At 35.3% G+C, this 13,996-nt stretch overlaps 3 protein-coding genes across 4 annotated transcripts; all 3 read right to left on the bottom strand.

Moving 5' to 3' along the window:
• Positions 1–1,960: 1,960 nt before the first annotated feature.
• LOC117626620 (protein trichome birefringence-like 41) lies at positions 1,961–6,007 on the bottom strand. Its single transcript, XM_034358394.1, has 5 exons — positions 5,512–6,007; positions 4,208–4,379; positions 3,781–3,956; positions 3,328–3,486; positions 1,961–2,410 (listed from the first exon to the last, which is right to left on the bottom strand). The coding sequence occupies exons 1-5, from the start codon at positions 5,781–5,783 to the stop codon at positions 2,107–2,109; spliced, it is 1,083 nt and encodes a 360-aa protein (XP_034214285.1). The 5' UTR covers positions 5,784–6,007; the 3' UTR covers positions 1,961–2,106.
• Positions 6,008–6,528: 521 nt separating this feature from the next.
• LOC117624788 (protein trichome birefringence-like 43) lies at positions 6,529–8,515 on the bottom strand. The gene is made up of 5 exons (XM_034356237.1): positions 8,226–8,515; positions 7,818–7,989; positions 7,543–7,718; positions 7,229–7,387; positions 6,529–7,028 (listed from the first exon to the last, which is right to left on the bottom strand). Exons 1-5 carry the CDS (start codon positions 8,501–8,503, stop codon positions 6,725–6,727), a joined length of 1,089 nt encoding a protein of 362 aa, XP_034212128.1. The 5' UTR covers positions 8,504–8,515; the 3' UTR covers positions 6,529–6,724.
• A 926-nt stretch (positions 8,516–9,441) lies between these two features.
• LOC117623983 (protein trichome birefringence-like 41) lies at positions 9,442–12,518 on the bottom strand. Of its 2 annotated transcripts, none has more exons than XM_034355062.1 (5): positions 12,195–12,518; positions 11,059–11,230; positions 10,347–10,522; positions 10,077–10,235; positions 9,442–9,856 (listed from the first exon to the last, which is right to left on the bottom strand). In XM_034355062.1, exons 1-5 carry the CDS (start codon positions 12,458–12,460, stop codon positions 9,562–9,564), a joined length of 1,068 nt encoding a protein of 355 aa, XP_034210953.1. In that variant the 5' UTR covers positions 12,461–12,518; the 3' UTR covers positions 9,442–9,561. The 2 variants fall into 2 exon arrangements, with proteins under 2 accessions (XP_034210953.1, XP_034210954.1); XM_034355063.1 differs by having other exon boundaries at positions 11,059–11,243; positions 12,195–12,304.
• Positions 12,519–13,996: the final 1,478 nt, after the last annotated feature.

Raw genomic sequence — 13,996 nt, forward strand, 5'->3', positions numbered from 1 at the left:
CCAATGAAATCAGCTATATCCATTGAAACATATCTGGAAACTCCACAGGTAGCTGATACACATAAAGCAAGACAATGTTGAAGCCTGCGTACAAGTGAAAAGGCGTCTTTTAGTTAAAGTGTATGCGATCTATACTTCTTGAAATTGCTTCATGTTCATTGTCCAAAAAGAGGACCACGATATGCAGACACATTCTTTCATTTTCTCATTCTAGCTTATTTATTTCTTCTTTTTTGGATTGCTAAGGATGGTTCAATTTTATTACACTTCTATGTTTTATTTTTTACTTTTTCATTTTGTTTGAATGATGCTTCTAAGTTCTTTCCTTCGTTTCAGGTCATATATGAGGACTGGTTCATGCTTCACACTGCAGCAAAATTAAAGTTCCCCTACTACTGGGATGAAGAGTGCCTTGAAGTCGAACCGCCGCCAGCTATGATATCTGAGAAACATTGCATTGTAGAGTATCTAGTTCTAGCATTGTAGAGGATAGCCGCTGCGTACAGCCGGGCGGATATACTTTTAAATATAATATTTTAAGAGTAAAGCCGCACGGCTATACTGTTTAAATTTAATATTTTAAGAGTACAGCCGCGCGGCTTTACCCTTTGAATATATCCGAATATTTTAAAACTGTATATAGAGAGTTGTAACATCATTATAGTTCACAAACAACCAGTGAAATTATAAAAACAAAACTGGAATTAAAAGGATAAAATCATCAAAGTAAGTATCCCAGTTTAGCTAAAATTCCAGGCGAGCGGGTATTTATGTCTTCTTATTCCAGCTCACTGCTCAGGATGAAAATCTTATAAACCCCGTTAGCCACTCCATGAACATGAAATGGTATTTTCCTTTCACGCAAGGCAGTTTGGAAGGCTTTTCCTTGTACCTCTAGTATAAAATACAAAGTAAAATACGTCAAAGATGTATTACTATATGATTTACTTGGTTCACATTCACATTAGGGCAAGTAATTAAGCTTCACCTGCGCTCCGGGAAAGGATTAGGAACACCATGCATCTGACTGGTTAATGCAGTTTCTTCTCTCTTGCGCATGCTGGGATTGCAACCACCTACCAGAATACAACATTTGTATTGTATTTACAAATTTCAATGTCAAGTGATATTAAGTGACGATTAATTAAGCCACCCAAATTAACCATTGCCATGCCTATATATAAGGAGCATTATTCTCATCATTTGATTTCATTTGAAAAGTGAGGTGATCCACCTCAAGAATATAATCAAGTATTCCACACCAAGTGAGAGTGAGAGGGATATAAATGTGTGAGTGAGTGCGTGAGTGAGTCTAGTGTGGTTCTTGACATCAAGCCCTGGCCCCTGGGAATGGCTTGCTAAAGATCAATAAATTTTTGTACCCGTTATTTTTAGGGCCAGTCCTGAAATTCTAAGGGTCTTGTGCAAAACTTAAACCCTAAACTTCCACTAGACTTTTTTTTGGTTTTGTTTTGAGTGGAAGAAAGTACATTTTTTTTTGGTTCAGGTGTGATATATGCTGTTAGTTTAGTTGGATCTTTAGAATGACATCACTTAGACTCGAACTCTTGGGCTTTGTACCAATAAATAGGCGTTAGAAACAAGCTTCACCAAATACACTTTTGTTTCACTGTGCTGCACACTAGAGTTAATATACAATTTTTATAATATTAATGTAAAGTAAAAAAAATTCAGGTGCCCTATGCAGTGGCGCCACTTGCATCATGCTAGGACCGCTTCTAGTTATTTTGATATTGATGTCTTATAGACAAAAGTACATTTCCGAACCACGTTAACTCCTTGATCTTCTTATTTAATTGGTTACATTGTTTGGTTAAGTTTGTTGATTTCTGTTCTAGATACTAATAGATGCTAAAATTATGATCACAGAAAACAGATTTCTTCTCCGATTGATGTGACCCAAAATTTTCAAAATCAGAAAAAGAGAAATTCCAAAACCTTGAAATAAAGAAAGAAAGTTGAATTGTTCTTTTAGATGAATTAATTTGTTTGAAATAAACGAGATACAATAGAGGCCACCACCCACTTCATTTGTAGCCAAGTAATTTATACACTTAGGTATTTGTTTCCCATTGTAAATAATTCTCAGCCAGTAGCCATAAGACTGGCATAAAAAAGCTCATTCCAGGTGTCAGGGACACCAGCAAGGCACCAGTGACTGCAATCGTTTCCTTTATCCCCACCCAAACCATATGCAGATGGGTGCCCATCTTTCCTCAGTTCCGATAGCAATGTTATGTCCAGCAAAGTTACGGGGGATGACATGGCGGTCAACACTTGGTTGACCACAGTTGCTGCTGCTGGTGATCCTCCTGGGTATTTTGAACCACTTACGGGTTGATTTTGTCCTTTGCAAGTTGCTGACTCTGACTCGTCCCATTCTTTTCCCCTGCTCCACCAGTAATAATATATTCGCAAAATAATATTTGTAAATTAAATATTTCCGGAGTTAGGCAGAATAATAGTAAGAACATATAACATGTGTATGCATGATAGATGCAATAATTTAGCTATCTAATATATATATTTTTTAATACAAGTGATAATCTAAACTATAAAGGGGGGTTTCTCACACACATTACTAAGGTGTAATAGGAGTTCGAACATGAAATCATTGGTCTACAAGTCAATACAATTTTTCTCTAGGCTAGACTTCGTTGGCAATTTTATTATATAATTAAAATGATTGAAGCTTACACTATATTTATTAAATGTATGACTAGTTTAAATAATAGATGGAAGTTAGGGAAGAAGAAAAGTGTGTGATTAAATTACTAAGTTAACCATGTTTTTATAAATATTAAACTTAATAAGGGCTAATAGGGTCTAGCCCAGTGAAAAGGGTCTTCACTTGCAAACTAGAAATTTCAGGTTCGAACCCTCATGACATCAGTTGTGTGTGTGTGTGAGAAACCTCTTTTCTATAGTTTAGACTATCACTTATACTAAAAAAAAATTAAACTTAATAAAGACATAATTGATATACTTTACCCTTTTCGATTTACAAAGAATCGAGTTCTCTTAGATTGTATATATAATATAGTTATTGAAAAGTTAAACTAGAACTAGTAAAATTGCAATAAGTCAAATGAAAATTTCCATATCCTATATGGTGAAATGACAAAGAATTTGAATAAGACTAAGGTTAATTTCAAGCCATATCCTATATGGTGAAATGACAAAGAATTTGAATAAGACTAAGGTTAATTTGTAGCCATATCCTATATGGTGAAATGACAAAGAATTTGAATAAGTCTAAGGTTAATTTGTAGTGTTGGCGATGAGAGTTAAAAGAGGAAATCGTACATGTAATGGGTTGGAGAAATGCCTTGAAAGAAAACTTTGGTGTTGGCAGCATCAACATTAGAGTCCACCCACTTAGACCAAGTAGTTAATCCCTCTTTAAAAGCAGCCAAACGATCCATGTCCTTCACTATCTTACCTCTTACTTCTATGTAGTCCCATCTGAAACTCATAAGACAACATAATTAATTAATGCATGCAAATTAAGGCTTCTAATTACCAATTATAATAGATAAAAATTTATAAAGCGATAGTTTACTTTAAACCAATCTAAACTACGAAGAGGGGCATTTGAACTCGGGTGTAAAGTGGGAGCACATCCGCTCTAACCAACTTAACTATGGCGATGTCTGCATAATAATAATCATTTTTATTTCATTTTTATTTCTTTAGATATATAATTGCGTATATTGCAGTGCAAATAATTGTGTGTTGAGTGGTTTTTGTTTCACGTACGGTTGTTTGCTTCCTTTGTGGAGCCACCAATGCCAAGTATTGAAGATAAGCATATCGTATCCTTTCCATGTGTTGCCGTTTTCAATAGAGTCCAGCTTTAGAACCCTGCCTTCATTTGTATCCACTAGGTCCACCAGAAATGCATTGCGAGATAACATAATTGAAACATCATAATCCTACAAAATCCAAAGTGTGCCTAATAATAAGATTATTTATTCACTGGGCCCCACACCTAATAATTTAAGGTTAATTTCAAGATGAACATGTTCTCCTTATAAAAACTCACGGTCATCCAAAAGAGCATATAATTTGTCCTCATATACTAATTAATAAGACTAATCATCCCCATTTTGTTAGAAAGTGGGACTCATAGTTGGTGAAATGTCTCCTAATTAGCTAACTAATTATAATTATCAGAAAAACTCACGGGCCAAGAAAACGCAGAGATGTCGGCTTTCCTTGTTAAGGCATAGTTGGGTTGGGGCACTGCAGAATGCAACATGCATGTTAGTGATTGCCATTGGTTGAGGCTTAGAGAGTCCCCTACGAATAGTATCTTCTTCCCCTTTAACCTCTTCAACAGGTCCCGACCATTGAATCTGCACCACATATGGAGTTTTTCTATGTTAAGGATGTCTTATTGCAAGAATAGTGCACACATCTTTCCTAAGACTACATAAAAAAATATATTTTAACGACCGGGACCGTCTATATTTTAGACTGTTCATGCCAAAAATCATTCAGATCTGAAGTCTTTTAGTAATCTATTAATGCGTAAAAAGAAGAAGAAGCAATCATTAAATAAAACAGAGATGAAAAAGTTGGATAGTTTTTGTGAGAGAATAAAAAAAGTGATCAGTTTCGATTATTGATTTCCTGTTCAGGAAAATAAGGACATCTTTACTATATAAAGCCTCTATATGCATATATTGCAAAATGACATCTGTATGTGCATTTGTCTGAAGTGTGTAATGTGTCGGTGCATGATATTATTATTAGATATTTGTATTTGTGTCGCATAGTGTATGTACAAGCTTACTTTCTGAATCAATTATTTGTCTCCGATGCTTGCTAGCTGCTGAATATAAAAGTCAACGACAACCTACTTTATTATATACTATAATATTTTTGCTCACCGCTTTAATCCAAGGTGTATTTTCATCATCATTCTCAACACTTGACTTGCGTCCATATGCATAACCATGGTTTAATAAATACAAAGTAAAAAATTAACTATGGTTATGCCTATGGACGCATGTCAAATATTAAAAAGAGTGGTGATGATACACATTAGGTTAAAGTGGTGAGCAAAAATATTTCCATATTTGTCAGACTGGTAATTCAAACTATTAATTAGGCGAAATACTGTTTCAATTTTAATGGGAGGTCCTTGTAACAAAAGAACATTACTCATATAAATACTCATCTTTTTCTTATTTATAAAATTCGACATACATAAATCAAAATACTTAAATTATTAATTTCCAGAATTTTAAGTGATGGAGATTTAAATTCCGTCATTTTAGAATTCTATACAATTTTCAATTCCTTCATACCAAACAGAGGCATAATTAATGAGCACCGTTTCAGGAAATCATTTCTTTTCAGTCTTCAACTAGATGATTTAAATCTCGGATATGGATATATAAGCATGTTTTCCAAACAAAGCAGGCGAACTTTGCCACTTTATGAGAAGAAAATAGAGAGAGAAAAAGTCACATGAATTGTTACCTTGGCAATGCACAAGCGTCAGGCTTCCATCTATATTTGAGATACCGATCGTCTGGCCGTCCATTGTTTTGGCAGTCAAACTCTTTCTCAATGAAAGGGCAGCTGGAGGTGTCGTAGAGTGGATAGCTTTGATCAAGAACCCAACTCCCATGAAACAAGTCACAGCTGGTCGCAAGTACTTTTGCATAGCAATGTAATTGGTCTTCATGAAGGCATAGAACTAGCAGAAGAGCATAAGCAACTAAGCCAAAGCCATGCAACATTTTCCCCATAATTTATTGACAGAGAAATTGAGAAATATGTGGAGAGTGAAAGACCCAGAAAACTCTATAGATAGCTATGCATATGGTGGACGTTTGAGTTTGTAAGGTGGGGTGTTTGTTTAAATTGTTTCATTGGGTTCACTTGGAGAGGAGAGATAGACAAAGACACCTTTTTCCCAATTTCTTGTCCTTTCATATTGGCATAGCTGTTGTTTGGACGTTTTCTAGTCATGGTCACGCGCAAAGTTGAATTTCTCACCATCTCATTTTCCTACCATTTTATATTTATTATCATGCATCCTAGAACACACTAAATTGACAACATGATGTGTGGCGGCTGATGTGGGCATCTCAATTAATAAGATCACATCTAATTTAAATTTTATTATTTTAATTGAATTCAATTAACAGGGCCGGATACGAGCTAATTAGGTTTCTTTATTTTTTGATTTAAAATAAATATAAAAAATTTAAATCACACGTGGTGTTATGTACACATCAACTATACTGTACATAACATAATGTGTCTAGCATTACTGTTTCTCGAATAACTCATATTTTTTCGGCTTTCAAAATTAACTAGAATGCGAAAAAAATAATATGGTAGCAAGTAATAAATAGTCTTGGTCGATCATCATTAGCTCAAGTATGAGAAATTGGATCCTCTTTATCTAGTAGTTTCAAATCTTGTCATATGCAAGAAAAAAAATAGAGAAATAAGTAAATAGTCTTTGCAACAATTGTCGGCAGCAAATGAAACACAAGTTTGTATTGTACTTCTTGCAAATTGTTCAAATTAATTTCTTTTATACATGCTCCTATCATAAGTGAACGAAAAAGGTGCTATAGTTTCTTGAGCGTGAAATGAGAAAAACATTGGGTGTGAATAGAATTAAAGGTCATTTTCAAATATACACCGCAAAATCTAAAGTTGAAATCATAATTCATTTTTAGTCACTGGTCACAAGAGTTGCATAAAAAAGTTGATTCCAGGTATCAGGGACACCGGCAAGGCACCAGTGGCTGCAATCGTTTCCCGTTCTTCCACCATTGCCGTACATAGAAGGGTGCCCATCTTTTCTCAACTGCGATAGTAGAGTTATGTCCAGCAAGGTTACTGGGGATGACATGGCAGTCAACACATCGTTGACCACAGTTGCTGCTGGTGGTGAGCCTGCTGGGTATGTTCTACCAGTCACGGGTTGCGTTTGTCCACTGCATGTTGCTGAATTTGGATCGTCCCATTCTTTTCCACTGCTCCACCAACAATACAAAAATTTAATAAAATAAGCAAATAATAATAATATATGTAGTTAGTATTCAGAGATGATTATATAAATATATAGTTAGAAGGCCGATTAGCTCTTAGAGCCTACTGATCTACTAAAAATGGCATAGAGTTCCCAAATTCGAATCGCAGTCTTTCTTTGATAAAAGAGGCAATCATGACATACTTGTAATGGGCAGGAGAAATTCCTTGAAAGAAAACTTTGGTGTTGTTAGCATCAACATTAGAATCCACCCACTTGGACCAAGTAGTTAATCCCTCCTTAAAAGCAGCCAAGCGGTCCATATCCTTGAGTATCTGTACTCCTGATTCAATGTAGTCCCATCTGAAATCATCATAAGACAATCTACAATATATTAGTCGTCGAATGATGGAAGTAACATATTTTTAAATATGAAAATATATATTAATGCTCTTTGGGGTTTGTGATTATAAACTTGCGAATTGCAGTGCAGAATGATTGTAATTTGGGGTTCTCACGGTTGTCGGCTTCCTTTATGTAGCCACCAATGCCAGGTATTGAAGATGAGCATGTCGTATCCCTTCCAATCATTGCCATTTGTAATGGAGTCAAGCCTTAGAACCATGCCTGCCTCTGTTCTCACTAGATCCACCAGAAACGCATTGCGCGATAACAAAACAGAAACATCATAATCCTGCAAAACCCAAGGGGTGATTTATCTATTGATCAATGTATAATTGCCCAATTAGATGTATCTTGTTAAAAAGTATAACTTAATTGGTGTTGAACTCACAGGCATAAAAAACGTAGAGAGGCCTCCTTTCCTTGTTATGGTATAATTGTTTTGAGGAACCGCAGCATGCAACATGCATGTTAGTGACTGCCACTGGTTGAGGCTTAGAGAATCCCCTACGAATAGTAGCTTCTTCCCCTTTAACCTCCCCAAGAGGTCCTGGCCATTGAATCTGCACACCATATATTGCAAAATATGACATATATAAGTGCTAAGTCCTTTACAAGTACTAATACAATAATGGGTGTCACTGCCAATCATTTTTGTTTCGAAGTACGTATATAAAATGTACTTATGTGACGGTATGCATCTGTATATTGTTGAGAGACTCATTTCACGTCGAAAGATGGAAGCTTTGCATTATAGAATATAATTTATACAAGTTTGAAAATATATGATTAATGTTACCTTGGCAATGCACAACCGTCAGGCTGCCATCTATATTTGAGATATTGGTTGTCTGGCCGTCCATTTTTCTGGCAGTCAAACTCTGTCTCAATAAAAGGGCAGCTGGGGGTGTCATAGAGTGGATAGGTAGAATTATCATAAACCCAAGTCCCTTGAAACAAGTCACAGCTGCTGCTGATATCTACTTTAGCATAGCAATGTACTTGGTCTTCATGAAGGCATAAAATTAGAACAAGACCATAAGCGACTAAGCCAAAGCCATGCAACAATTTTCCCATAGTAAGAGCTAGCTGGTTGAGGAGATTGAAAGACCAAGTAACTAGCTATATGTAATGTAAGTTACCCGTGATCAGCTAGTGGGTTTGGATTCACTTGGGGACAAAGACACCTTCTTCCTTGTTCGGCCATTTGCTGGTGTAGCTGTTGTGTGGACGCTTTCTAGTTAGTCATGGCGTAAAGTAAAGCTTAATTTATGTATTATCATCCTTCTAAGAAAAGCCTTCCCTACTTTATTTTTGTATCAATAACTTTATTTGTTCCTGCTCCCACATATGAAGAAAATACTCTAGTGCGGTACCAATTTTATTTAGATTTGGTCTCCACTAGCTCAAGCAGAAGAAAAAGTAGGATGAGACAGTGGTGGGGATGTGAAACACAGTAGCGTAGCCGACGTGTGCAAGCTAGGAGGAAGATTTGGGCCCGTGTACTCTTGTGGACCCTTCTAAATGTATTGGGCTAGTGTTGCCAGGCCCAGATCAATTTGTTATTAGTTTTGGGCCTTATCCATGTAACAAAATAATTTTAAAAAAATTACTAGTAGATTAGGGGATCCACAATTTTAATTGCTAGACTCTTTCGGTAGAATTTGGGTCTTCTACATCTTTGGCGGTTGAGCTTGTTTTCTCCGGAATTAGAGTCTTTTATTTCGAGTATTTATAAGTTCACTAAACAACATGTGAAGTGTTCATTCAAATTAATTGAAAATTTTCAATCCAAGCCAAGCCACTAAACGTAACATCAACCCAATGTGTTAAATACTTTATATAAAATCCCATATATAGGAGAAAAACTACCCCACCAAAACATGTTTCTATCTCTCAATATACAAACCAAGTTCCCCTAAGTTTTCTCAGTGTATAAATAAACAGTCCAAGCAAAACCAGTCGAGTCACAAACATTTTTTCTGGAGCGGGATTTTGCATATCGCAGTTCCAACTTTGAAAAAAAAAAATTAGTAGCATAGAAAAATCTGAATATCATTATAAATCAATTATTATTTTTTCTAAGAAGTCGCCAAATTCTATAATTTGGTGGTATGAATTAAATGAAAAATGTTTCAAAGAATAAAATTGTAAAGAATCTCGTTCCAAGTATCTGGGACTCCACAAAGGCACCAATGACTACAATCCATTGCTGTGGTGCCTCCCAACCCATAGATTGAAGGGTGCCCATCTTTGCGCAGGAGCGACAGGTTTGTTACATCTAGCAATGTCACAGGCTTTGTGATTTTGCTTAGGGCGTTCTTCAGCACACTCAGAGCTGGTGGCAAACCTCCTGGATATGTCGACCCAAGCAAAGGCTCCTTTTGCCCTACACAACTTCTTGCCTTTGGCTCACCCCATTGGCTCCCACTAAAATCACAATTCACAAAAACAAGGTAAGATACTAAAATCACAATTCACAAAAACAAGGTAAGATACTCTTTTTTTCTTTTGATGTAAGTGCACGTGGACAATTGTCAATCATTGATGTACGTATTTAAGATTGACAACCATTCACGAGTTGATGGAATTAAATGAAAAAGTTGAATTGGATTTAACCTTCAATGAATCTATTAAATAAGGGACTTACTTGTAATGAGAGGGAGAAATTCCTTGGAAGAAAACTTTAGTTTTTGCAGGATCAATGTTTGAATCCACCCATCCAGCCCAAGTCATGAGTGCCTTCTCAAAAGCAACCATCCGGTCAATGTCTTTGCTGACCCGGCCTCCTACTTCAACATAATCCCATCTGAAAAATTACATTAGTTTTGAGTGTTACAATAATTTTATTTGTAACAAAAATTAATTTATAGAATTAAATAACCATAAGAAAACTGTAGATTTTAGTTATTAGGCTTACGGCTGAGAGGGTCCTCTGCGATTCCACCAATGCCATGTGTTGAAGATGAGCATGTCAATCTCCTTCCATAACTTGCCTCCCACAATTGAATCAAGCTTCAAAACCCTACCAATCTTTTCTCTTACAACATCTACTAGATACACATTGCGGTCTAGCATCACTTTCAGTCCATAATCCTGCAGTAATTTTCCATCATAAATTTTCACCACAAAATTTACCCCACACCCACAACCAATTAATAAAAATAGGACCACAAGGTTCATGTTTGGTAGAATCTTGACAAAAGTTCATGTCAAGTTGTCCAAGGAATTGAAAGCTGAATTAATTTCACGCGAGACTAAACATGGGCCAGCGATGAATACTTTTGGTGGAAGATGACTTCATCTTCCCTCTATCATTCTCCCATTACTTTTGCAAGTGGCCAATCAATAAAAGAAGTGGATGAAATTGAAAACCCAGTCTAAAATGTCAAGATGGATTCATCTCACCCGACCCAACCCAAACGATGTGACTTCAGTTGAATATAGGTGGCAATTAGATAAACAACTTTTTTACTTTGTCTAGATTAATATAATTTAGATTCAAAGTCAGATAACGTATCAAGTGTTATGTTTAACAAGAGAGTTTTGTGTACAAGTATAAATAATGCAAGATTGAGTTTAATAAGAGAGTTTTGTGTGCACGTATAAATAATGCAGGATTGAGTACATACCGTAAAAGTGAAGATAGATACATCGTCTACTCTTGTGACATTGTAGTTAGCGTTTGGGACGGCTGAGTGAAGCATACATGTCAAGGACTGCCATTGATTTCGGCTTAATGAATCTCCAACGAACATGATGCTCTTCTCTCTAAATCTTTCTAAAAAGTCAACCCCGTCAAACCTACAAAACCAAACTACTAATTACGTTTTAAAATGTTACATCTGAATTAATTAGTAGTGGCCATGCCCACTTGTGTATGTGTTGAAAATGACAATTATTATTCATCATGGAGGGACCTCCGTGACAACTTACAACTGTATAAAAAGTTCAATGACAGAAAAATGCCAGGCTGCAGGCTCAGTAAATGCACAAAAAATAATGTAAAAAGGAAAACAATAATTTGGATTTTATTTACTCCAATTTCTTATTTTATAACCTAAACAATCTTTTCTTTTTTGAAGACTTACGTAGGGCCTCTAGGCCGATGAATATATTTTTGTATTTTAAGATAATCATATACTGTTATATAAAAAAATTAAAACGTAAATATATTAATTTTGAATTGACTTGAAATAATGACATCCCGATATAAGTAGGTTGTTCTTCTCATTATGGTATGATTGAAGGTGCACGTCATAAATAGTACATGGCAGTATCTGTAGGTATAAAGGGCCCGTGAACTTTATTATTACTACTTTAATAAAGAGTTTGATTAATCGTCACTTGAGTAGAGTAGCGGGCATGAGTTGAGTGGGACTTGAAGAAAGAATCTCTATATTTGACAAAAAAAGAAAAAGAAAGAATCTCTATAGTCATCACATGATCAAGAAGACAATCACAGTTCACACAAACCAAAGATGTAATGTGACCTATCAAAGGCTGCCAGCACCAACTTTTTCCATGCAGCCAAACATCAAAATTTCCCAGGAAAATCATTGTGAGAGAGAAGCACTACTTTATATATATATATAATATTCCTATGTCTATGATGGGCTCTCTGTCTCAAAAATAATATATATATTATTTTATATATATATATATATATATATATATTGTAGTATGCAAAAATAATAACTTTGTAGCAATAATTAATAATAATGATAATAATAAGTAGAAGAAGAAAATGGTGGTAATAATATTGTACCTTGCTAAGTCACAGTCATGTGGTTGCCATCTGTATTGGGTATAAAAATGGTCAGGGCGGCCATTCTTTTGGCAGCTGAACTCTCGCTCGATGAAGGGGCAGGACGATGGATTGTAGAGTGGGTAGTTTTCGTCCAAAACCCATCTCCCTTTGAACAAATCACATGATGCCTCTTCACTTGCACCGCCATTAGGAACAAAACCAACGAGAAGCAACAGGCCTAATATTCTAGCAACACAAAAACTGCTATGAACCCAGGAACCCATTCAGTCTTTGAGAGAGAGAGAGAGAGAGAGAGAGAAGTATAGGGTTAGGAATGGGACTACAAACTCTTCTCCCTCTCTCTCTCCCCTATATTTATAAGTCTCGTTATACATGTGATGTGAGAGAGAGCATATGGAAAGTTGGCAATTTGCTTTTCCTTTTTTCTTATTTTGTTTTAATAGGGTAAGTAATCCATTAAAAGTGTTATTATATAATCAGAAAAATAAAATAAATTCCAATTTACTCTTTGCCTCTCATTTCACTTTTAATTTACTTTTCGCACAAGTTTTTCTAGCGTTCTTTACATATAGGCCCCGTTTGGTTCGCAGAAAAGATTTGATGGGAAATAATTTCTCGTGTCAGGCAACCATTCCCATACCTGAATTTATCAAACATGAGAAAGTAATTGATTTCCCATCCGAAAAAAAGTGGGGAACTTTTTCACCAGCAATTGATTTCCCATCCGAAACCATTCCCATAAATAAAAACAAAAACAAAAACCCCATAATTGATGACCTTTTTCACCAGAACATGAAAAAGTGGAAATCCTTTGCCTTTAGATGAATTGACAACAAAACTACCAAATAATTAAAAGGGCAATTAGATTGCTTTGTATTGTTTGTTTGCGCTAATCGAAATCTTAATCTCATAGAACATGAAAACAGAAGTCCAAGAAATCTTAATCTTGTGTTGAAGGCTTCACCTTAGGATCTTTATTTTCTTCCAGTATTCCAGATTTGCTACTGGTTGTAGTTTGATTCCTTGCTGTGCTTAGGAGCTTTTGCCTCCTTTTCAATGAATATTTTGATTATCGTCCAAAAAAAATAAATTAATAATATAGGAAGAGAGAGTTCTGAATAAATACTTGAATTAATAATTAAAGGATATTTTAAGAATATTGATGCGTAGAAAGATATGATTGTGTTTTTTCAAATTTAAATGGTGGGTGAGAAGATTAGGTAGGTGAAAAAATAGGACAGTAAGATGGAAATAGCAGCACTCTTCCCATAAACCAAACGCAGCCATAACGGAAAGAAACACTGATTTGGTGGGAACTTTCCTGTTTCTTCCTTTTCTCCTTTCCATAAATACATGAACGAAATTAATCTCCCTTTTGAGAACTTTTCCATTATATATAACTAATTTGGTGGTTATTCACTTTTCCTTTATTGCCTTGACGAGCAAATTGGCTAATGTTTATGCCTTGTACGTTTTTCTCACTTTATTAAAGTTTAATCCTCTTGGTATATTATATAAATAATAAATAATAAAAGAGTTATTCACACAAACAGCCCTTGAGGTTTTCGGTGTTTTGACAAAATCCCTGAAGTTTCAAAAATTACATGAAAACCCCATGATACTGATGATTTCATTTCATTAAAAAAAAACTTATGCAAATGACAAAATTAACCTCAATGAATGCATGTGCAATCTAATTTTACAAGCTAACATTGTCATTTGGAGAAATTTTTTGTATATAAAATCATCAATCTTTGGACAAAAAATCAACGAAAATGGGTTTTGTGAAAACAATATGA

This window comes from Prunus dulcis, chromosome 4 (assembly GCF_902201215.1).
Source record: "Prunus dulcis chromosome 4, ALMONDv2, whole genome shotgun sequence".
Classification (NCBI taxonomy): Eukaryota; Viridiplantae; Streptophyta; class Magnoliopsida; order Rosales; family Rosaceae; genus Prunus; species Prunus dulcis.